The sequence below is a fragment of the Tachysurus fulvidraco genome, chromosome 26 (genome assembly GCF_022655615.1).
Source record: "Tachysurus fulvidraco isolate hzauxx_2018 chromosome 26, HZAU_PFXX_2.0, whole genome shotgun sequence".
In the NCBI taxonomy this organism is placed as follows: Eukaryota; Metazoa; Chordata; class Actinopteri; order Siluriformes; family Bagridae; genus Tachysurus; species Tachysurus fulvidraco.
In genome coordinates this window covers 10,844,547-10,870,194 of record NC_062543.1, presented here as the reverse complement: position 1 = coordinate 10,870,194, position 25,648 = coordinate 10,844,547, and the positions used below count along the sequence as shown (strand labels likewise).

Here is a 25,648-nt window from a genome sequence, read left to right as displayed (position 1 = left end):
ATGATTTTGTCTCATGAGCTTTGTAGCTGTCCTCCTGCTCTTTCCTGCATGAGAGTAAACTCTGCCCACATCTGTGTTTACGGTTCTGAATTAAACTCCACATTTTCATTTCTCTTTTGTCTCTGCAGGAAAAGCGGATAGCTTCTCTGGACGCGGCGAACGCAAGGCTCATGGGCGCTCTGTCTCAGCTGAAGGAACGCTACAGCATGCAGACACGCAACGGCATCTCGCCCACAAACCCCACCAAGCTGCAGATCACTGAGAACGGAGAGTTCCGCAACAGCTCCAACTGCTGAAGCCAAATTAGACAAAAATTCACATCTTAATCGGGACTAAAATATGGACGAGGACAGAATACGCAACCAGACTTTACTGGAGGATTAAAAAAAAGCTTGACTATCTCTCTTGAGGATGAACGAGGATAAGCTTTGGGATGAAAAAGGAACTGATTTAAAAAGTTGCTAAATTCTATTCTGGGACAAAGACACGAGTGAAACCTCAGACTTATGGCTGTGACCTAGCAGAAGTGTCTGCTACTTCAGATTAGGACAAACCACTAGATGGGAATCTCTATCAAAAATTAAAACAAAAAGGACATCCTGGTACCTCGCTTTATTTATATGGACAATACAGACTTGATCCAACTTGATCCCTCATCCAAATCATTGGAAAAGGTCATTGTTTAAAGCTTTGAGTGTTCTAGAAATACCAAGCTTCCTCCTGCACTCCTTCTCTTACATGGACTTGACTCCACTTCGGCCAAATATAGTGCACTTTGTGAGCTATTAACATGATAAGCCTTAAAAAATGAACTGCAGCTCCTTTATTCCTTGATCTGTGTCTGTAACTTACAGAGTCAAAAGTATTATTTATTTTTAAAACCTAGTCTTGGCAAGAGAGGAACACTTAATTCTATGTGTGATGTATATTTAGACACACACCGGCAGGAAGCGCACAACATTTCAGCGCTAAAAGAAAATTGCAGAGTAATTTCAATACCAAATGATCTTATAAAATATCTATATACAGAAAACTATTAATTCTATCGGATATTATTCAGAAATCACCTCCTAAAGCTTTCGATAGCACTTTATTCTGCTAGCTATGCCATTTCCTGTCATATTTCTACTCTGCAATTTATTTATTTATTTTTTACCTCCACAGATATACTACAGATATAGTTCCCACATTAACACAGTCGATACTTCCTGAGGCTCCAGACACCAAGTAGGCAGTCAGTTCCCATTATTACTATACATAATTTATTAGCCTTTCTGCTTAAAACGGCCTCCATAGACTTTTTAAAAATTGATTTTACTGTAACTTGCCATGAAAGCAGTTAAAATCTTAATGAGCATTCTTATTATTAACATTAGCTTGGCAGCAGCCACAACCATGGGTTCGACCTCTGTGTGTTGCTTTGTATCCTACGTTGGTGCCTGCTTTCTCCGAAGGCTGTGGTGTCTTTATTTTTCTCTTTCCGTTCCGTATGGTGCCAGGTATAGTCCGTAATCCTTCAGCGTACATAGAGCTTGTATATTTTTGTATTCCTGTTCATAACTGCTTACGGAGCCACATGCAGGTATTCATAACATGCACTGTGGTGAAATGTGATGCTGAAGCTTTAATTCAGCCCCCCCCCTACCCCCCACCCCCAAAAAATAATCTAGAGATTAAACAAGTCCTTGGCATCGCTATTTTTCAAGAAAAGAAAGAAAAACAACCTGTCTGCTCTAGCAAGACAACAGATGTGTCCTGTAAATATTCTATGAAATAAAATATGAAGAAAAAATATATAAATATATATACAAACTCCAACTTCTGTGTTCTGCTGATAGCACTTAGAGATTCCATTTCCTACCTTGTTACTGCTGGTTTAATGCGATGTGTCCTTTTACTTTTGATATCCAGTGGTGAATGCAGTCGTTCCGATGATATATTAATCCACGTCCAGCTCATGCTGCAAAAGATTTCTTTATCCAGAGAGTTTACAGAATGCACAGGAGAAGCACAAAAACCACCGTTTTATTCTGCCCTGTTAAATACACATTAACTATGCACTTTTTTGTTAAAAGTTCTCCTCATGCGGAAAGTACGAGATCATTAAGTTAGATCAAGTCCTGTTAGAAATGGCAAAATCGATCCCTCTCTATATCACTTTTCTTTTAGAAAACTACTTGATTCAGTAAATTTACAAGCACTGGATTCTTCTTTTCAACTCCCACCAGTACGTATATGTACACATATGTAATGACGTTCTACGATAGCTGTACTCGTATTTGATGCACATCAATCAAAGACTGCTTTGGCAGAATGTGTTGGGTGCCATGGCCCAAAGTGCCAGGGCCCAAATCTGCAGAAATTCTGCAATAATTTTGAAAAATAGCAAACTTCTCTGGATATCGCAGCGTTTATTTAATATTGCAGTAATTTCTGCCATCAAAAAAACCTTAAAAACCTGGAGGGACTTCTGTACAATTTAACAGCAGTCTTAAGAAAGTCTAAACCATGTAGCAAATCAGAAAGTGTGAGGGGGAGAAAAATAGCTTTTTCTTTCTTTTTTTACTTTTTACACATTGTGCCCATTTTAGATGCAAAAAATGTGCAAAATCAATGTGCTCCCTTATGAGTCTGAACAGCCCTGAAATGGATTTTTAGTGTTTCCTATCCTAAAATGTTTTGTGCATTACTTCTTGAAATCGTCCTGATTTCTATCCAGTGGCGTGTAAATGAACATTCAACTATAAAGCGCCAGTAACCACGCTTATAAAACACATATTTCATTCGCTCGCATCCAACTGAACCGTAGGCCTTTCCCAAATGACAATCTCTTCAGAACGTCACCATCGGCTAAGTGATTAAGTCATCGTGTTGGTCCGTTTCCTACTGTGCAGCACACAAAGCAAAGTATTCTCCAACATCTCCAGGTCCTTTTCCGTTTCGCGCTCGTTCGTCAGATATCCGCGTGGCACTTACACCTGTTCTCAGCAGTCGATGTGGTATATAAGCTTTGTCAAGAAGAGACATGAATCTCTAAATGAATATGAGACGATGTTATATGTTGTATAATCCTTGTAGAAAACTCTTTTGTAAGTATGTTTAAAGTATTGGCTTCTTTTGAGGACGAGAAACAATAATGTACAGAGAGATATGTCCATGTTAAGAACTATGAAATTTGTGGCTGTGCAATTTAAATGTACATCGGCAACTAGGATAATTAAAGTTTTATTTAGATATTTTATATATCTGCCTTCTTGTCTTGATTTTGTTATACAGTGTTGTATACATTGATGCACAGTAAAAAGCTTTGTGGCTAAAACTGTTAGAGTACCTGTGACTTAACACGTACACTTTAATATTATTATTATTATTATTATTGTTATTCTCTCACTCACTCTACCACTTCTCAGGTCACGTGGAGCCTGTGCCTATCTCTGTTTTATCGCTAGTAACACAGCTATGCTAACTAAAGAGCTAACTCTAGCTAGACAGCAACAGCGTGAGTGAAGCAGCGCTAAAAAAAATATGTTATATCAGAAAGTCAGCTCAAACTCGATCGCTCTTTACAACCCTGGCGGGCAGAAAGGCATCACAGAATTAATATTGGCTTCCACTGCTGTCAACCCAGAACAGGACTCATTAGTCAACATTAGGCACAGACTAATGCTTTTGACCTGTATCTGAATTATTATTATTTATTTATGAATTTATTTATTTATTTTCTGTCCTGCTGTTAGAACATTGGCTGATGAATGAAAATTGGCCATATTGCATGAAAAGAAGTGACATAGAGAAACAGGTACAAACAAACCGTTTCATTCTGGATCCCAGGTTTTATTCAACATGACTATCCAAAACAAATATCATTAGAACTAAATAGATAAGTGCTATGGTCTAATATTGATTAAAACATTTTAGAATAATTATGATTATAATATTATTAGTAAGACTTGCCTCAGATCAGTAACAGGTTTTAATCATGCTACAGTGCAGCGCTCTAATAAAATACTCTGTCAATATAAATACAGTGGATGAAGTAAACGTTCAGTGCACTCAGTGTCATTTAGTGCCGTTATATTTTTATAAGGCCACTGCTTTGGATTAGCCATAGGCCATGTCGTAGTTAGCTGCTTGTCAGAAGATAAAAGTCAGTGGTACGAATCCCTTTAAGATTTAAGCGTGTGAAGCTTGCTCATCCCTGATTATGTGACTAAAAGGATGCATAATTTTGACTTCCGTCAGCTTCAGTAAACCGTTGTTAACAATTCTGCACAATCCCTAAATCCTGGCATCAAAAGCACACAACAAATAAGGACGAGTTGTCACTTCTTGTGTGTGTGAGAAATACAAACACACAGGCAACAAGATACGCATATATGTGTATCATATATATTATATGGTTTTGCATCACATAATTTCTATTGCCTCTAACCCTAACTTTGACCATTATATGATGCTATGCATAACCGCTTTTAAAAGGTTCAGGTGAGACGGCGTGCTTTTATTTTTACTCTATTATTGCTTCCTGTTTTAAGATGTGGTGCGTGCTTCAGCCTCCCAGGTCGCCACGTTTCCTTTCCCAGAAGGCTGCAGAGTCTGAAGACGACGAGTAGCAGCGGGGGAGTTGAGCGAACTTAGACCGTGAGCAGAATTAAGATTGGGCTGGGATTTCGGAGGGTGTGGCTTCTCATCATGTCCCTCCCCCTCGAGTGTGGCTTCACACAGCTCCAGCAGCGAGAGCACTTGTTCCCTCAGTGACGTCGCCTCAAACCTGCGTGAGGCCAAGAGAAAAAATGCCTCCACAAAGGCCTGCAGTCCCATCCCTGTTTATATAGGAAAGACACAAGTGGCATTTACAGATGTTACATATACTTTCTTTCAGATCCAGACGTTCAGGGAAATTAAAATATGCACAAAAACACACACAAAAGAAGAACCAGCCACATATTAGCTGTGTGTATACAAAAACACATGCTGGTAACATGTACAGGATTGAACAACAACTAGAAGGATGGCTTGCACAGACCAGAACTAAATTTGCATTTGTGCTGTAGCTGTGGAAACTAAAGTTACTAAGCAACACTAAAAGAAGTGTTTAACAGTCTTCGTGATTAAGCAAGGAGCGAGAGAAGCATTGCTTTTCACTGATTACAGAAAAAAAGGGTTCAATTTGACATGGCTCTGAAATAAATAAAAGAATAATACGGTTATCGAGTTTAGATAAAATAATCTAGTTTAGACCTAAATATCCTGTTTGTTAAGTATATCAATAGGTCAAATAGGTGTTTATGCAGTAAGCAATAAGTCAGATTTGCATACACACAGTACAGCTACAGCTCAGCTTTACTTCTCTTCTACTGTACATGCCAGAGCATGTATTCTTATTTCTTTATTTCTTTTTTTTTTTACATTTGGGCAATGCAGATGAGAGTGTCTGGTGTGACCCCAGGATCGGCTCTGGGTCCTCTGTGACTCTGCCCAGGATATAAATCGGTTACTGAAGATGAATGAATGAATGGAAGTACTATGAGAGAGCAATCCATCATCCCTTATTGCTGCCTCTTCATCATACTGATCATTAAGACAAATGGTATTAAGAATCTGGGGAAAGAAAAAAAAAAAAAACTATGTTCTACAATATCTGATGTACTAGATTATCAGATGAAACAGATAATACCAGACTCTCTGGAGTCAGACAGCACACCAGACCAGCGGCGAGTGATGTCAATGTACAGGATGTCCACTGACGCCATGGTGAAACTGCTGTTACTCAGCTTGCAGTTCCTACAAGAGACGGTGTGTTAGTTTGAATGAGTGTGCTTGAAAAATCTAGAGCATTATAGTATTAATATTATTAATCTCATTGTATTTGAGCAGGGTTTTAGCAGGAACAGCAATAAAGGCGTTATATTAAGGCGCTTTATCGGCTATATTCAAGTTGTTTGCAGTGAAATGTGTAGCACTGCACTGTGTACTGCTTGATTCTGGTTGGTCAGAAGCTTTTCTATTCTATTTTTATCGAACACAAATAATTTATATTGCACTCATTCTTGTGCATCGTTTCCATAATAGCAACTTGCACAAAATCTCATCTAGAACATGCTTCACATGAACTGATAAAGCGTCTCTAATTTCAGGGATATAATCGTCAGAGGTAAGGCTTGGTTAGGTTTTCATGCTATGTAGAAAAGAAAATCCAATAAGTACAATATCCACTTTGCTTCAGGTTGTATATATTTTCCACACGAGCATGCTTCGTCATGTTTGATTGCGTCCATAGTAAAGAATCGACTGGTCTTGCCTGATGAAAGTGCGGAAGCTGGTTGGGCCAAGTTTCATGGTTCCTTTGACCCCAAGGAAGCGCAAGAAAATGTCTGTTATTCGTTCAATAACTCGCAGGTAATCGAACTGCTTCATGTACTTAGGGAAGACTTGTTTTAGACACAGAGACGGAAGTGACTCGACGAGCTCTGCCTTCTCATCCGGACCAGCTTCCATGGCGATGGTTTCCTCTGGAGTTCTGCCCAGGATGTTCGATCTGCTGACAAAGAAAGAGGTGGTGCTTGAGCAGTTTATAACCTCATGTATCAAGTTTCATCATGGAATCTTACTCGAGTTTTTTTTAAAACCAACTCTCTAAAAGCTTCTCAAACTTAATCACATGGCAGCCATCTTTATTGCACCAGCTTAAGCTGATGAGGTGCAGTAGGTTGTGCTGATTGTCCTCAATCTAATTTTATGGACCATTGGCTTTAAAGAAATATACTATAGTTAGATAAACTGTAGTGCTGAGAAAAGTCTAAGAATTGTGAATTTGAGCTAGTTTGGAATCTCTAAAAAAAATCTTGTCTATGACACTAAAACAAAATTTAAAAAAAATAAATTCCAGGACCACACATTAGAAGACGATCAGAGATATTTCTGTCAGGACGACTTTGTCACAAGGGAATTATTGGATGATATGCATACAGTTAGTGTTGGTGGTATGGTTCTGTTCTGGGCAAGAATCCACGCGCCCGTCCATGCACATGCATGGACAGAGCGGGGAGAGTAGCGACTAGAAAATAGAATAGACCCCCCGTATAACAGAACCACTAGCATGCTTTTGAATGCTATTGATATGCTCACTTACGCGTTTTTGGAATGTAATAAATGAATGGATAGATAGATAATTAAATAATTAGAGAGAGAGGGGGAGAGAGAGAGAGAAAAAATATGTGGAGATTTAAGATGTAAACTGGTACAGCAAACACGGGTTCCGGCATGGTGGAGTCGGGGTTGGAGGAGGGAGTTTAGATCGCGGCAGCAGCGAAGCGCTGAACGGCTCTATGAATGGGAATTTAAATGGTCGGGTAATACGGATGTCGTAACCGAATTGTTGCGCGTCGTGGACAGCTGATTAACAGCTGATGCACGCTTGATGAAAAAAAATCAGGACATCCGTGCATCTGGAGAAGAAATGAGCCAACTTTGCAAATACACTGTAAGGCTATAGGTTTGTAGATATGTGACCATCTGGTTCTTCCGAACAAAGTTTGCACACAACAGTGTAGGATGTCATTGAACGATGCAGCATTACAAATGCCCCAGTATACCAATGGTCATGGTTTGCCAAGCTTGCACAGGAAGAACTTGAGGACCCTTTTCAAAACCCCACTGAACACATTTTTAATGGACTGGAACGCAGACTGCACCCAGACCATCTCACCCAACATCAGCACCTGATCTCCTCAAAGCTGTGCTTCAACATCTAAAAACCTAAAACCTTCCCAGAAGACTGGAGGTTATTATAATTAGTCTTATGATTAAAGGGTCAGTTCTTAGGTACAAGTCTAACCATTTAACCAAGAAGGATATTGTCAGCATAAATTGTTTTAAGGAAGTGAACATGAGCAGAAGTTAAGTACCAAGGGAAGAACTTGCCAACCACTATATTAGCCAATGCTTGAGCTGGGTATAGAGATAATATTAACATGCTCTATGTGGTATCACCACACTACATTAGGAAGTTGCATGTTCTGGTCTATTTCTTGCCCAAACTGTTTTAAATAACCGCCTCAGGATCCCAGGTATCCCTATCGATGCCTCTAGACCCGGTGAACTGTACCTCTAGAGAACACATATCTACAGATGAATTTTCCAATTTCTCCAAAGTTTTGGTCATGTCACACTCCACAGCAGTGGTTCATATAAAATTTGTAGTTTTAGAAATATATTCATAGAAAAACAAAAACGGTTATTTTTTACTACCTGAGTAAATGGTGATAAACCCATTTCTGCTCTTTGGGATGCCCCAGGTGCTTGTTCATGAGCACCTACATACTGTATGTACATAGGTTTAACAAGCATCCTTTTCTTTGTATAATTGTCCACACTCAATATGTTGAATTGAATTGTCTTTCCGCACCGTCTCTCGCCTTTCACTCGTCTTATTCTTTGTGTCGTACCTGTCTTATTCTTAGTTTCCCATCTGATTCACTCCATTTCCAGACTATATTATATTAATATTATCTAGTGCCCCTAACAGAGATTTTTCGGCTTCATGAGAAATGATGAGTGAATAAATGTGTGAGCAACAGTGTGAGTGAGTCATAAGGCAGGTCCATGAGGATGCTGTGCCGTTTCAGACTAAAGGAGGTAGTACACAAACATCCGTAATTTCCATTATGCATCAGCTCTGGGAATTGTGTGGGAAGTGTTTCTAAAAACCAAAAACCATGGTTGATGTCTTCCTGGAATCTCAGCTACATATCTCCGTTCTGGTGATGATTATGCAAAACGAAGTCGGTGGAATGGCCGTGCATATTTTGACAATTGGCACTTCTGCAGAGTTCCCGTTTAAACTCATCGCCTCGTCTTATTTTCCCCTTAAGCTTTCGGTAAATGGTAAAGTTGGCCGGTGAGGTTTCCTGGGGCAGAAGTCAATTTCAGTGCTCAATTTATGTTAATTTAATAGTTCATTTGAGAACACATGAAGAAACCGAATATGAAATGCTCAGTACTGTTAGTGGGGATCCTAAAAAGAGCATGCACAAATGCACATTAACACACACTAACACACTAACACACACACACACACACACACACACACACACACACAAACACACACACACACACACACACACAGCAGAACTTCATTAATCTGCTTTTCATTACTGGTTCTGTGACAAGCCAGCTCCAGACAATAGCCCTGTTTTACAAGTCATCAACTCAGATTTGAGGGATAAACCAGCAGACACAAACACACACACACACACACACACACACACACACACACACACACACACACACACACACACACACACACACACACAATACTTTCCTGAGAAACAGCAATAAATAGCTCCACTTCGCAGTTCAAGTTTCGCGGCCTCAGTGCATCGCTGTCAAATTTGATCATCATATTGTCAAAAATATTCATCGAAAAAACAAAACAAAAAAAAAAACGGTTTCCCAGGATGCCAGACAAAGAGAGAAACTCTCTCAGAGACTTTGTACATACCCCCGGGCACTCAGACAAGGCACATGATTGATTCCTGGCGCGAGATTTGAGCTGATTGGCTGCGCATCATCGCATCCTCTCCCAGCTTCTTCCCTTGTTGTTCCCAACTGTGTCTCGCGTATTGTGTTCGAAATTAACTTTTCGTTAAGCCCTTACAATGCCTCCTAAGTGCCGTGCCCCTGCGAAAGATTCCTCTAGTGAGCCCAAGAGGAAGAGGAAGATGATGACCATCAGAGAAAAGGTCAATCCTACTTCACGGATTTTCACCTATCGCGAGGGGTTCCGGTCCCCATTAACCGTGATAAACGAGGGATCACTGTAAATGTAAATACAAAATGTAATATGTAATGTACATGTACATGTACTATAAATATAAATGTTTTTTTTTAATTCTGTAAAATGTATGCTTATAATGTTAGAAAGGGAAGAACGCATTAAAAGCCAGGGACGCTTAGACAAGCAGATTTTGTGTCTGGTTAAACAAACTGAGAAAGAAAATAATCCATACTCCTCACTGTCTTTTGCAAAACAAATGTTTTCATTGGGTATGCGTGATTAAACTTAATGTAACACACAGTGTCACTAGCTACACGTTAACACGCCGCATTAGTTATCAGTTTGTAGCTTAGTCCCTTAGGTTTGCAGTCAAACAAAAAACAGGACCGGGCAACACACTGCTGCTTCCATTTGATTAGCCAATGATGCTATCTCTTGCTGATGGTATATTTCTACTAGCACGTTAGCTGGCTGGCCTACTTCTACAAGCATGTTAGCTGGCTGGTCTACTTCTACTAGCATGTTTGGTTACTAGCAAGGTCATTTAGATGAAAATTACACCATACTTCTGTAAGTCTCTGTATTAGAAAATCTGCCAAATGTGAATGCAAATGTGAAGATAGAATCGAAATTGACTAACTCAGTGTTAATACACTGCAGAAAAGTTGTATGTCACAGAACCATCAGATTTTACTGTAGGTTATGAATATTATACGCCTTGTTATTAGTCTAGTGACCTCTGACAGAAAAACACACTCACGTGGGTGGCTTCCTCTGGGCCGGATCCATAAGGCGCAGTGTATCTCGAATGACACCTACTTTGACTTCCTCGTCTACTGGACTAGGTACGTACTCAAAAACGCCAGGTGACACCTGGAACATTACAAAATAACACCAACAGTTAAAAGTATGTGTGTGTTTTTTTATACAAATACTGACTTTGCATATAACAACTCAGAAAAGTGTTATCTAAAATGATAAAGTTCTGCTCAAAAGTTTGCATACCCTGAAAGAAATTGTTAACCATTGCCATTTATTTGGAAAATGTTACTTATAATGCAAAAGAATTTTTAAAACCGAATGATAAATGAAATCACCTAAATAACCCTGATCCTTGAACGTCTAGCCACATTATATACACACAGGTTGACACACAGAGGTTTAAATGGCTATGAAAGGGAAGTTTCTACACCTGTGACTCATTGTAATTATAATTAGTGCCATTAGCTTATGAGGTGACGCACTGACTTGGCTGGATACTGCAAGATGGGGAAGACAAAAGAACTGCCAATGGACCTGCGTTATAAGATAGTTTAACTTTATAAAGCAGGAAAAGGATATAAAAAGATCTCACAACACTTGAAAATGCCAGTCAGTACTGTTCAAACTCATAAAGCGGTGGAAAATAAGAGGTTCTGTTGATCCTAAGCCACGGTCAGGTAGACCAAGACAGATTTCACCCACTACTGTAAGAAGAATTGTTCGTGACACAAAGAAAATCCCACAAACAACTTTGAGAAAAATACAGTTTCAAGGAGCACAATGAAGAGGTACTTGAACACACATGACTGGCACGGTTCAGTTGCCAGGAGAAAGCTGTTACTGTGCCTGTGCAACAAAAAGGCCTGACTTCAGTACACCAGACAGCACCTAGACAAGCCTCACAGCTTCTGGAGCAGAGTCATTTGTAGTATTAAGGCCAAAATTGAACCAAAATTGTTTGGAGAGGAGTCAACGAGGCATACGGTGAAAAGTACACCAACCCCATTGTAAAGCATGGTGGGGGATCTCTTATGTTTTAGGGCTGTGTGAGCTCCAGGGGCTCAGAGAAGTTAGTAAAAATTGATGCCAAGATGAATGCAGCATGTTATCAGAAAATACTAGCAGACAATTTGAATTCTACAGCAAGAAAGCTGCACATGACAATATGGGATGTTTCAACATGACAATGATCCATATCACAATGTAAGGATGGCCCTCCAATGGATACAGCAGAAAAAGGTGAAGGTTCCGGAAAGGCCATCATAATCTCCTCACCTCGATATCATTGAGCCACTTTGGGTAGATCTCATACATGCAGTTTGTGCAAGACAACCAAAAAAGACTGCATGCTATTATTGATGCTAATGGGGGCAATACATGATATTAAGAACTAAAGGTATGCAAACTTATGAACAGGGTTTATTTCCTTATTTCCTAGGTCCATCATATCCTCATGTTCCAGGACTTACTATGCCATGCATACACAAAAGTCACAAATGAGATCTAACCTAAAGAGTCTTTGTAAAATGATGCTGCGGTGACGTTAATATATTCTTCGTAGATTGAAGAATTGCACTGAGATATTTCATCAGTTTTGATGTCTGTGACAGAACCTGCCGTCTAACGCATTGTGTATCTCTAACATTTCCCACAGTTGTTTAAAATGGTTGGGCTTGAGTAACTGTGAAGACCATAGCATATTAATTATAATGCTTTCTTCTTTAGTATCATCATCGTCAAGCTATTCAATAGGATCTCGTGAACTGTGATTGGATTCATCACAGAAGTCAGAAGTGGCACGAATGGACTCAAGTGCACCAAAACCCATAGCAGTAAATTGGATCCTACAGCATACAGCCATCCCGTTGTAGCTCAAACATTTAAGCCTTATACCATTCTCTCAGTATATGTTTTCTCTACATACAGTATCACAGGTATTCCAACATCGCTGCCATTGAATATTAGCTTTTGTGCACAATTTCTAACCTTACTTATTGACATCTTTCCTGCTGATCTATATGCGGATGTTACTTTAGTTACTATTATGAATGAAAGCCAGCTTTAGTGAATAAAACTGTTGCATCTGTGCTGATAGCCATCTTGATCCAAAACCAAGGTCACCTGGGCTTGCTCAGCATGATGTAGAGGTTGTTAACAGTTTAGGATGTTTACATACCTTAAAATATTGATATTTATAACAGGTATTGGACTTTCCTAATTGGTAATACTCACCTCCTGTTCATGTTCAATCCTCATGCTTGGATTGGCATTGACCTCCAGCAGAATAGGCTTCAAGTTCTTCATCAACAGGATGTCAAAACCCAGGATCTATAGAATGTTTATAGGGTATAATGTTGTTATTTTTATTTATCATTGCCGTCATAGGCATTATAGAATGAACACGGTACTGTAATTATTCCTGTGAATATGTCATTTAACATACCTGGAAACAAGTAGGTCCTGGTTTGCCTGGTGGTATATCAGCTTGGTAATAGACCTTCAATTCAGGGACAAGTGCAATAACTGTCTTGATAACCAGCGCTATGATATCTGACCAAACCCTTTTAATGTCCACTCCTTTGGAGGCGAGACGATAAAGGACACTGGAAAACGTGCGCTTGCTTCCTGTGTTGCAGCTGTCTGAGTGCACAAAATTCCCACTGTGAATGTTCAGCGAGTAGTTCGTTAAATGCATGAACACATGATTGAGGTTTTTCTGACACGGTTCCTGGTAAGGTTCGGTGCAAAATCTGGAAAGGCCTTCTTTGGCGATGTAGATTTCTAAAGGATACAGAGAACGAACGAGAACGTAAAGGCGAATGTCAAATTTGAGTTTGTCGATAAGGAGCGGTTTCTGAATGTACTCTTGAACCACTGCCTGCTTGACTTGTGATCCTGAGATGGCTCGGAGGTCAGCGGGGTCGCGGATGAGGTAGATGCCATCTCCTTGGGAACCAGAGTCAGGTTTGACGATAAATGTGGGTTTGAGGCTGGAGTCGCTGTCTTTCAACAGACGAATCTGTAAATGATTCGTTACGTTAAAAGAAAGAATAAAAAGGAAAATAAATACATATGTTCTTATTTTAATCATTTCTTTAAAAAAAAAGAAAAGACAAAAGAAAAAAGAAAAAAAGAAAAATCACCTTTTTCTAATTTCCAGGTTAGAAGCTACAGCAGAATTCTGCTGCCCTCTACAGCATTTGGGATCAAAATGTACTTTACAAATTAGGTAGCGACAAACAAAACAAATAATGCTACCCAACTAACCAGACAAAGAAGGAAATAGTCAGTAGAACAAACTCCAAGGTTAAGAGGAACCGCTCTCTATATACTATCAACATGTGCTTATTCAGAAGTGGCTTGTTTAATTTAGCTATCTGTACTTGACATTCATGATTATTTGAATGGCTTAACCTTTTACTGTGGTTCTGCATCTGCCACTTATTAGCACGCAAACCTGTACACGCCTACGCAACAAAAATAGACCACGTGTGAGTGAAAGTGGGAATAGAAGATTGCACTCTGGGGATGTGCCAAATACAAGGAACAGCTGCTGATAAAGGAGCCCTAAGTAGGACCTGCCTGGTGTTTAAATATTATTTATGAGCAGTTGAGAGAACATGCTTTGCCAAGCAAAGAGTACAACAGCTAGTTCTGTAGCATTGTAAATAAAAGCACTGTAGAATTTCAGGTCCAACTTAGAAATGTAAATAATGTTATAAAACACTGAATGACAGAATAAACTTTAACATTACTTGTCTAGTAAAATAGATTTTTGACTATTTAAAATTTGTGCTAAATAATTTCAGTTTCAGCTGCTTTATACTTTGCCCAATATTAGATTTAATTCAATGAATACTTTGAGATTGTATGCATATTTTGTTTTATCTTTTTTACCTGCGCAATGTGTATTTTCAACATAATACAAAAAGAGTACTTTTGGATAAAGCAGATATCCATATTTGGGGTTAAGGCTGTAAAAAAACCCCGTGTGCCTAAACCCAGGCAATATATAATGTTACACCGTTATCCAGAGTAACTTAGAGATGTGCTTGGAAGTCTCCGTCAATGAATATGTTCTGATTCTGGTTCACTAGGTCGCGGACTAGGAATAACACAGAGGTAATATAGCGAGAAAATACAACACACAGACAACAAGAAGTTTTGAAGTGCATTTGTTATTAATAGGTCTATTTTGTCTTATGCTGAAATGTCTGCAGGGGGACACGGTGGCTTAGTGGTTAGCACGTTCGCCTCACACCTCCAGGGTTGGGGGTTCGATTCCCGCCTCCGCCTTGTGTGTGTGGAGTTTGCATGTTCTCCCCGTGCCTCAGGGGGTTTCCTCCGGGTACTCCGGTTTCCTCCCCCAGTCCAAAGACATGCATGGTAGGTTGACTGGCATCTCTGGAAAATTGTCCATTGTGTGTGAGTGTGTGAGTGAAGGAGAGAGTGTGTGCCCTGCGATGGGTTGGCACTCCGTCCAGGGTGTATCCTGCCTTGATGCCTGATGACGCCAGAGATAGGCACAGGCTCCCCGTGACCCGAGGTAGTTCGGATAAGCGGTAGAAAATGAATGAAACGTCAGCATTGTAATTATGCTCTGTGAATCCTAAATCTGATAGCTCCTGGAATTCAGTTAGTGATGAACCTGATCAATCGCAACCAGAGATGTGTCTGAAACTGTTTTATTTTAAATTGTTGTTATACAATCTGGACCTGCCTTTGATGTTTTCTAACAGATTTGGCTATTAATTTTTAGGGCCCGAAATACAAACAAACTAGTAGCTTAAATAAATCCACTGTGGCAGTTACCAGAAGTGCTGTAAATAAACAAATGATATAAAAATTTGTTTGTCCCACTAACTTCCAAAATTTATGCTTATATTGCATATCTAATACCAATCACACAGTAATAATATTGTTCAATGTAGATCTATAACCTTTTATCTCCCATGCCCTATACTGTTTCAGAGTTTTCACCAGCTCAGTAGACCTGGCCCAACTCTCTCTCACTCACTCATTTTCTACCGCTTATCCGAACTTCTCAGGTCACGGGGAGCCTGTGCCTATCTCAGGCGTCATCGTGCATCAAGGCAGGATACACTCACACACCACGGACAATTTTCCAGAGATGCCAATCAACCTACCATGCATGTCTTTGAGCCGGGGGAGGAAACCGAAGTACCCAGAGGAAAACCACTAAGCCACCATGCCCCCCTGGCCCAACTCATGTTGTGTATATAATTCCGTACCTGAGTAGAAAACAGCTGTTGCTCCTCAGGCAGGATCCATGAGCGAGGGTAGAAGTTGTACTCCTCTGGGAAAAGCTGCTGCATGGTGCGTACAGCACGGCTTAAGTTGATCTTGCGCGACATCTCTATCATTCCTGCACATAAACATGAGGTGGGGCTTTGTATTATTGGTACAAGATTTCTAACTGGAAACAGCATTTGGTTTAACGCTGAGTAGGTTCCATGAGATCATTGTCAAAATTAATTAACAAGGCTTAGTGTACAGTCATGTTTAGTCTCATGCTAGTAGGCATACAAAAAAAGGATGTTCCAACCCTTCTAACGTCAGGGTGGTATCACCTGGAAACCTTAATATGAGTGTATGTACAGTATGCATGCCAAGAGCATTCAGCAACATTTTTCTCGTTCTTCCTCTCACCTCGTCCATTCCAGACCACCAATACGGATCTATCTGTAACTATCGAACAGGGATACTGGTCTATATACACTGTCTACAGCTTTGTACTTCTGTCAGTCACATTTTTTCTTAAATTCTAATGCTCTTTCTGGAGAAACACTGGTTTAGTTTCCTACATTAGCAGTAACAGTGAGGGAAGCTTAATTCACTGATTAATTCACTGACAAATTAGCTGCTACTGCTCTTTGGTGTGGCTCAGTGGTGGTATTTACCACAGGGTCAGTTCCCTTGGCTCCATCTCCTCGATAATTAATACGCCAACCAGGCTTGTGCGTACTACTAGTGGACTGCACTAACTTTTACAGGAGTTGTGTTCCTTCCGTTTTCCTCTCATCTCTCCACCAGGTGGGGCTTTCCCTCTGCATTATCACTTCATATTCAGCTGTCAGTAGCTCTACTAACGTGGTCGAGTAACATTGAATAAAACAGATCAGTGCATCCACATGACCACCTGTTCCATTGCAGGCTCCCAGCATTCTTGAGGCTCAAGGCCTCATTGATATCAGCTCAGAAAAATGAGTTCTAATAAATCTTTCTCAGTCAAAAGACAGAAATAATAGATTTAAAAAGGCTGAACTGGTCATGAACACTTCCATTGTCATGTTAAAATGCTCAGTGCTGATTCAGGTTGTGCAAATATGGGACTGGTTCAGGTCAGAGAATTTGCGCAACAATGATTTCCATGCTCCCATTGCCTCAAACCACCAATGACGTTTGAGATTTGCCTTCCAAAGTTAGGCATTCCACAATCTAGCCTTTACTTTCTCTCAAGTACCACAGATCTTTTCATGATGTATGTATGGAGGTTGCTCTAAGGCAGGGGTATTCAATTAAAATTCAAAGAGGTCCAGTTACTAAAATTTCCTCTCAGCAAAGGTCCGAATCTTATATTGTCACTTAAAATAGTGTACCCTCAAATTTACTGCCTTACAGCATTACTGCCACCTTCTGCTCTGGAGTATGGAACAGAAACCATACTGAAGGCCGACATTTTTTCAAAACATGAGTGGCTGCCATTTCCAAACCAGACCGGTCCCACTGGACAGTGTTGGCTATCATCATCATGACCCACCCTGGATGCCCAAACCATGAAAAGCCACTCAATGAGTAATGTCTCCTCCCTATGGCCATTACTTATTTCCATGCGACTCAAGGATATCTGAGCTGCTGCTACTTGGGAATCCCCTTGCACCATCTCCTCTTTAACTTACTTAAAATGACCCCTCCCAGAGCGCAGAGATCATTTGTGGGGTAATGAACACAAGATGACTGCAATGTAATGCTGACATTCAAAACCAAAGAGCTCAACAGGAAGGTTTCAGGGAAGGATGGCTGTATGACATTAGCATTTACTGCAAACACAGTCATACATCGCTGTGACATTGTTGGAAGCTCTTGACATGCGTTCACAGACACACAAGAAGGTGTCCATGTGATTGGACTGATCTTGGTGTATATAAAATGTTCACTGAACCACAGCTATAGACCACTGGCCTGTAGGGAGCATATTAAAGGCAGGGTGTACGATGTTTGAAAGCCAATGTTGACATTTGAAATCATCAAAACAAACACGCCCCTAACCCAAATGGGTGTCACCCCTGTTTTGATAGCTCCGCCCCACACTTACTGTACATAACCCAGGCAACTATTTCAGTATGGCGGAACCTGTTGGGGCAGCCGGCCGAGGGGATATTTTTATCAGTAAATGAACTCAATGAGTAATACTATGGTAATACAGATGTGTTTTTGTAGTACTGTGTGTTGTACCGTGAATCCGCCGCATATTGACAAGACACGCCCCTTTATGCTAATTGGCTACACGTTTGTTTTGTTTGTCGGCCCGACTCAGTTTTCTGAAGCATTTTTCAAACACCGTGTACCTCACCTTTAACATGCTAATGTCCAGTTCTTTAAATGCCATAACCAAAATGAAATTTCTTAACATAATTGGTTTTTGATAGTAATAATATGATCTTGCTCACTCTACATGATTCAATCTAATAATTAGACTGTTGAAATGAAGTTTCTTATGCTTTGATAAGAATGGCAATATTTTTACATAAACTATACATAATTTATATTCTCATAAATAATTTTTTTCTTTTCGGTGCAACTTACCTGGGAACTTATTGACCTGCCCTGAAACAATATTCTCGTTATCGTGGAAAGAGACGCCATGCCAGTAAATATCACATGCTGTCCGTCTGCCCATCGGAAACTGAGAGATTAAATAGAGAAGAAAAGATATGATATTACAGATCGCATTGCATTTCACCCATCGATCATCTATTTTGTTTGATTAAACATAAAGAAGAAGAAAGAAACAGATACATGAAAGAAAAGCAAGTAATAAGCATATTTCTTTCTTTTTTTTATGAAAATATATTTACTGTACACTTGGGTTTTGAATGACTCCTCACATATGTATCAGGGTTACAGAGGGAGAAAATAAATCTTGATATAATCTTGATTTAATACAAAATAAAAGTCTGTGCTCAGTAATGTGCACTACACAAACACAAACAAAAGGTTTTAGTTATAGCTTGCTCAGTATAGTACAGTATAGTACAGTGTAGTACGGTATAGTACAGTATATTACAGATAGCTAGTTATAGAACACTGTAGATTTTGACATGCCCCCTGTTGTGATAGTAAATGGATAGTAAACACTATAATTCCTGATGGTAGTTACCCATAGCTGTAGCTAACATTATAGCTAGCATATAGATTTTTGAATGTGCCCCACTGTGACAGTAAATTGACAACATTATCATTTGCATTTTGTCTTTTTAACCTATCTCCCCAGACTCAAACTTCAAACTACACCAATGGTGCTGTTGCTATAGTGTTACACACATTAGATTTTAGTGTTGCTACTGTCAATTTCAGGGCTCTCAAGTTTTGAAGACAGGCAAGAGCGACATTTTTTTTCATTGGTTGTTGTGTTAGTGCTATTTTCTGATTGGCTATTGTGTAGCCTCTTTTTTTTTTGATTGGCTGATAAGTGTCAGGCTCGACTAAGAACTCCAGGGGAGACGCGCTTGATTCCTGCCCTGTTCCATAGAGACAGCGGTGCGGACTGATACATTTTGGGTGCTGCGGCATAGTAAATATATGATAAATAGTCATAAAGTTTTTCTGCGTGAGAAATACGATGTGTGGCGGGAGAGCGTGACACATGACTGAAATACGTGACTGTCACTCTCAATGCGTGACACTTGACAGCCCTGCAATTGTTTACAGTAAATTTTATGTATGTTATCTCATTGTGAATTCAGGGTTTTTTTTGATACTTCTAAACGCCTTTTTTCAGGATGAAATATAAACTCTATGTTACATGCAGTGCATATAAGATGACGTGTCTGAATTAGATTCTGTGAGGATTAGGTCACTATTTAACAGGCTAATAGAGATGAAGCAGTGTTCCTATATCAGGCAACTGGCTTACTAACAAAATGAGGGATGTGATCAGATTAGGAATGTGTGCTTGGTTGGGGTTGTGAGGAGGTCAGACTCAAGATTCGTGAAACACACAGACACAGACACACACACACACACACACACACACACACACACACACACACACACACACACACACACAGAGAGTATTAAGAGAATCTATAAAAAAAAATCTCTAATGACAGTCCAATTAGACCCATGCCTTGCTTTTTAATAAACTTTCAACAAAACAATACACAGACAATACTACATCAGTAACAACGGTAATCGCATAAAAGTAGCTTCCCCACTGTCCCTTTTAAGTCCTTCATTGACCTGGAAATGTGATGAGACAGAAATAAGCTTATCCTGGATTAATCACTAATCACACTTAATCATTACCTACCTCTAAAGTGCGGCCCATATGCTAACGTCAGCAGGCAGCACAGTCACACGTTCCTGATGCGTCAAAAACTAACCATTGTCATCTTTTAACTTATACCCAACTCATCCCTCACTTTAAAACACAGATTTACTCATGTTAATTGGTACTCCAAAGAATAGGCTTAATTTTATTTAGATCAAATACCAACAAGGACAATTAAACCTTTGGAAATTAGCTGGGAAGAAGGTTCATGCACACATTGTGTCCCTGGAGAATGAGGAGGAGGATGGTGAGGAACCCAAAGATCACAATTACAGAATATCACCATTGAATAGCTTCATGAATGAATACACAAAAATGAATAATAGCTGTAATAAGGTGTTATGATTCCGTTTGGTGCTGTATACCACTGGCATGAAAAATCCCCAGAGCCAGTGTAAAACCTGCTGGGAGATAATTAGTATTTTGGGACTATTTTGATGACTTGTTGTTTCAGATGATTCGTGGTACTGTGAATAGTGCTGTAATCTATAAGGACCAGGATATTCCACTGCTTCTCTCGTTCTACCCATCCTGAGACATTCAGAAACTGTTCCAGCTCCGATCATCTTCGTGCGATGAAGATTTTGGTCCTCCACTGAGATGAGGCTGAGTCTGCGAATCCTGAGGCATCTAGAGATGTACTGTATCAGCTACAGTTAGACTCTGCTATACCTAAAAGATGTGAACTCCATGTGATCTTTTGCATCTATACAACATCTGTTTGACTGTATTTTTATAATCACAGCCTCCAGTGTCACCCATACGAGGATGGGTTCCCCTTTGAGTCTGGTTCCTCTCAAGGTTTCTTCCTTACCATCTAAGGGAGTTTTTCCTTGCCACTGCTGCCTGAGTCACCTCAGACTTGCTCATTGGGGATAAATACAGTACATACAGATTGTGAACTAAATATATCTAATATTAATCTTGAATTTTGCATTCTGTTAATCTTTATATTATTCTTTATATTAACCTTTTGTTCTATGTTTATATTCCTGTAAAGCTGCTTTGAGACAATGTCAATTGTAAAAAGCGCTATACAAATAAATGTGAATTGAAATGAATATTTTAGCCTGAAACTGGAAGTTAAGACTTGGCCACAGATGGATATCTAATTCCAGAGCTCTGACCCTTCTGCTCTCAGACATGACTTTGTTTTGGAGTTCTCATCAGTTGGAAGCCACACACTATTGCTGACGATGACCCCACATGGACAGCCTGGAGATACATGAGATTGCTGTGGATACCACTTCTTAGAAACCATGAAAATAGCTTTGGATTGCAATGCTCACAAAAAGTCTATTAGTAAACAGTTGAGTTAAGTCTATGACTAGAATGAATTTTCCTCGTTACACAACTGTACCTTCTGACCATATAGTACATAGTTATAAAAAGGAATTATGTATTACCTCTCAAGGTTTCCTCATATCCTCTCAGGGAGTTTTCCTCACCACTGTCACCTCTGGTGGCTTGCTCATTAGGGGTAAATATATATATGTATATAAGCGAGCAACGGTGTCTAATGTGCTAGTGAAGATGGTGTCTATGCTGTTAGTCATTTTGTCTAGATAGATCAGGCAGGTTATTTGTGAATCTGTCTTTAATGGTCGGAATAATAATAAAGTCGATACCGTGGTGAGACGTGGATGTTAAAATCTCCTAAAATTAACACTTTATCAAAATTAACCAATTGGTCTGAAAGATAATTCTTGCAAATTCTTTAAGAAAATCAATGTAAGGCCCTATAAACAACAAAAACATACTACTGCTACGGCTTTTTCGCAAAGATGTCTATGTTCTTGGCTTTTGCTCCAGTGATCTGCTCCATGGACACAAAAAATCTGGTTTGTCAAGCAATAGAAAAGTGTATATATGACTACAAAAGCACTCAAAATGTCCATTATTCCTATACAAAATAGTAAAAATGTAATGCAAATTACAGACCCAAATGCTTACATATGTTACTCTTCTCTTTTTCACACCATCGCTGTTAGTAACCTAAGTGTTTTCATTTTGTCTTTCAGTCAGTCTCATTACAATATCACTATCCAAGAATGTTATCGAGCCTTTCATTTTATCGCCGGCAGACAGCACAGAACAAAAGGGTGAAGCAGATACGGTTCAAATGAACGCCAGAGGCTTAGAAGTTAGGTTTATTGTTACGAGTCTTGACATGCATTTATCGTCTGCATAACCTGCGCCAGGCAGCCGTCACACAACACACGAGGCCGTGTGTATGTTTCTGTGTAACAGGTAATTAATATATTTATGAGCGGCATGGGGTCATTTTTAATAGCACAGACGACAGAATGTAACCGTATACAAGCGACACAGGAAGTGCTGATGGAAGAATAAAGCATCAGTCTGGAATTTGACTCCAGGAAACAATGGTGTGTATATGTTTCTATGTTTATTCATATAAACCCAAGCCAGCTTTTTAGTACTGTATATTCACTAAAGTAAAATATTCAATCAGTACTGTATCTTTTTCAAATAAGTTTTTAACAAATATTTGGGGTCATTATTTATTTAACAATAAAATCTTGACCTAATGTATAAAATCTCCAACGCCATTCCTGACATAAACGTCAGAAAGGAACGGTGAAAGGATCTGCAGTTAAAGTGAAGTGGGAATCAATGCAACTGTTTGACGTGTGTTTTGTCATGTATTTGTTTCTCTTGTATTTTTGAGAAGATGCAAACTCCAAGCATGCAGGATAGAGGCTGGAATTTAACCCCTGACCCCAGAGGTGTGAGGTAAACGTACTAAACACTACTATTTGGCCATATTGTGTCAGTATTATGTATGAAACCTCACTTACTTGTTCATATTTTGCCTACAGAAGGATTGAGTGAAATCAAATATCACACAAAAATCAGTGAATATTAACAAGGCGTGCACTGTGATTCAGGGTGTATTCCCACCTCGCCTAGGGACTGTTTCAGGATCCACCTCCAGGCTCGCAGATGATGAATAAATAAATTCTATTGCAATGCAAACTGCACAATCATATGTATGGAAATTTGTGACGTCAATGTTCTCACCTCTTTCCATTGCAGCTGTCTGATGCTAAGCTTGAGCGCCTCCAGAGACGTTTTGGCTTTAGACGTGTCCACCGTGACGGATCTCGACTTTCTCACAGCTTTGATTTCAGCGGCTCCGCCGTTCGTCTCGGTCTTCCCCGAACCTTTAACCGGGAGCGCGTGCCGGCGCGCGCCCTTCAAATTGACCGATGCACAAACGCGCGGCTTGTTCACGATCAGATCCGAGCTACGCTTCACGTTTCGGGTTCCTGCTTTGCTCTTAACTACACTGCAGTTTTTTTCGGATATGCTTTCTGGAGCTGGAGGCGCGGACGCACGTGAACACACCGGGATGTGTCCGGGATCCTCCAGTGCGCGCGCACCCATCTGATCAACCACGTTGTGTTTCTCATAGTGATCACTCATAATGCCCCATAAACCTGTTAATCTATCAGATCGATCGAGTCCTCAATTTGGCAAATACCGAAAAAAAAATAACACCTAGCTATTTTATCATCATTGTTGCCAAGTCGATTGCATTTACGTAAATTCCCTTTTTTCTTTTTCCCATTTATTTACTTTTAATATCAACACTCTAGAGTCTGAACTCTATACTCAACCCAAACACGCAGACCTGATCTGCATACTGCTTCCATACACACTATACAATTTTATAACTATTTGCTTGAACCCTTGGATGATGGCAACCCAAATAAACATGCCAATGGATGCCAGTCATAGCATTTTTGTTAAATATACCTAAAATAATTACGCATCTGAATTAGCTTTTGCATAAATAATGTCAAGCATGATTAAGGATCAGCAGCCAAAAAAAAGGAAGAAGTGCAATAAAAATGATAAGAGCCATGATAAGCTTTTAGGTATCGATATATAGGAATCGATCAAAAAGAATCGATACAGCTTAAATACCGAGTCATTATCAGAAACAAGAACAGCTTGTATGTTTCTTCTGGCTCTTCTTCTAGCAGAAAACTATCCATGTCCCAAAGCGGAGGATGAAAGCAGGCAATGTAACTACAGCATTCACTAAATTCTAGGGGTTTCGTTACCACGACGTAAAGTGGGCGTGTTTCCGGAGGTCTTCGAAAAGCGCCCTCTTTCAAAAAAAAAAAAAAAAAAAAAGAGCATACTACGAAGGACAAAACGGTCATACAGGCAGATTTATTTTATAAACAAATAAACAACCAAAAACTACGGCTGGGGTTAGAGTTGGAGTTAGATTATCGAATAGGCCACGCCTACCCGATGACGCAATATCTGTTACGCTGTTCTGAAATCCCTGGAAATAAAAGTGCGTCCCATGTAACTACAGTCACTGCTACTGTTTTGGTACAGTTGACCACGCAACGGATGGAAGCTGCAGAGGGACATGAAAGAAACGCGTTTTCTGTTTATATATTTTTTAACCACTAGTTGGACAATGCTGCTATTTTACTGAATTCTGTACTGTTATCAAAGCTATTAACTTTTATTATTATTATTATTGAATTTATATAGTTATATAGATATAGGTCTATTATTTTAAATAATCTAAAAATAACAAAATTGCTATTTTTTTTTTAATTGCTAAGAATTGCTAATTGCTAAAAAAAAAAAAAAAAAAACAGCCAATATGGACTAAGCTGACATGGTTTTGGGTGGTATAAGACAAACAGTCCAGTTCAGGCTTTGGACTTAACAGTCAGGTTAAGGTAGTGGACTACTGACCATAAGCTCATGAGTTTGAATACAAGGGCCACCAAGCTGCCACTGCAGGGCCCCTGAGCAAGGCCCTTAACCCTCAATTGCTCAGTTGTATACATTGAAATAAATTATAAATCACTCTGGTATAAAGGCGTCTGCAAAACTACAGAACTGTAAATGAAAATGTAGTTCAATGTCAAGTGGGACAGAGTCCAAAAATCTGTTTAGTACAAAAAAATCTTTAGAAGACAAAAAAAAATTACTTGTAGCTTCACTTGAAAACATACAGTGTACCTTTAAAAACATTTAAGGTACCACAATTGCACCTTCGGAATCTTTGATGTACTTTAACAGCTTTAGTTCAACAGCTAATTTAAACGTGTGCTCCTTCCCAGGTACAAAATACCTCACAAAGTGTTAAAAAATGTGCGTTTTATGGTACCACAACAGTGAAAAGGAAAATAGAGTTTGGTACCTTTATGTTTGAGAGTGTTGACTGATAGATAACACATCAACGGTTCTTCTTAAATGTGCTCATCTATTGTCACAAACCTGAAATTTAGAAATAAAAAATGTAACAGTTGTGCATAAATAATCACCTCCCTTGTTCTGAAAACCTATTCTGTTGTTGATATTGTTGTTGTTGTTGTTGTTGTTGTTGTTGTTGTTGTTGTTGAGGGAAAAATATGTCTTTATACGCTCAAATAATACTGCTTGTGCAACATACTACAAGTTTTTATTATATGGTAATACCAACAACATTAAAAAGAAATTATCTTATGCCACAACTGTGTAACATATTATGGCTT

The 25,648-nt window shown here is 39.4% G+C and overlaps 2 protein-coding genes across 12 annotated transcripts in view; one reads left to right on the top strand and one right to left on the bottom strand.

The window, feature by feature from the left end:
- The window catches only part of dab2ipb (DAB2 interacting protein b), a 140,303-nt gene extending 137,062 nt beyond the window's left edge, over nucleotides 1–3,241 (top strand). For all 9 annotated transcript variants that reach the window (XM_047809052.1, XM_027178737.2, XM_047809051.1 and 6 more), the window contains one exon: nucleotides 129–3,241. In XM_047809052.1, coding sequence (XP_047665008.1) covers nucleotides 129–296 — 168 coding nt within the window. In that variant the 3' untranslated portion in view covers nucleotides 297–3,241. The remainder of the gene's footprint in view (nucleotides 1–128) is intronic.
- A 569-nt stretch (nucleotides 3,242–3,810) lies between these two features.
- Nucleotides 3,811–24,258, bottom strand: ttll11 (tubulin tyrosine ligase-like family, member 11). Of its 3 annotated transcripts, none has more exons than XM_027178773.2 (9): nucleotides 23,157–24,242; nucleotides 18,368–18,467; nucleotides 15,793–15,926; nucleotides 12,984–13,559; nucleotides 12,773–12,868; nucleotides 10,539–10,651; nucleotides 6,302–6,541; nucleotides 5,678–5,784; nucleotides 3,811–4,823 (listed from the first exon to the last, which is right to left on the bottom strand). In XM_027178773.2, the coding sequence occupies exons 1-9, from the start codon at nucleotides 23,559–23,561 to the stop codon at nucleotides 4,531–4,533; spliced, it is 2,064 nt and encodes a 687-aa protein (XP_027034574.2). In that variant the 5' UTR covers nucleotides 23,562–24,242; the 3' UTR covers nucleotides 3,811–4,530. The 3 variants fall into 3 exon arrangements, 2 of the variants coding, with proteins under 2 accessions (XP_027034574.2, XP_027034575.2); XM_027178774.2 differs by having other exon boundaries at nucleotides 6,302–6,538; nucleotides 23,157–24,237; XR_007139667.1 differs by lacking the exon at nucleotides 3,811–4,823 and having other exon boundaries at nucleotides 6,208–6,541; nucleotides 23,157–24,258.
- Between the last annotated feature and the right edge of the window lie 1,390 nt (nucleotides 24,259–25,648).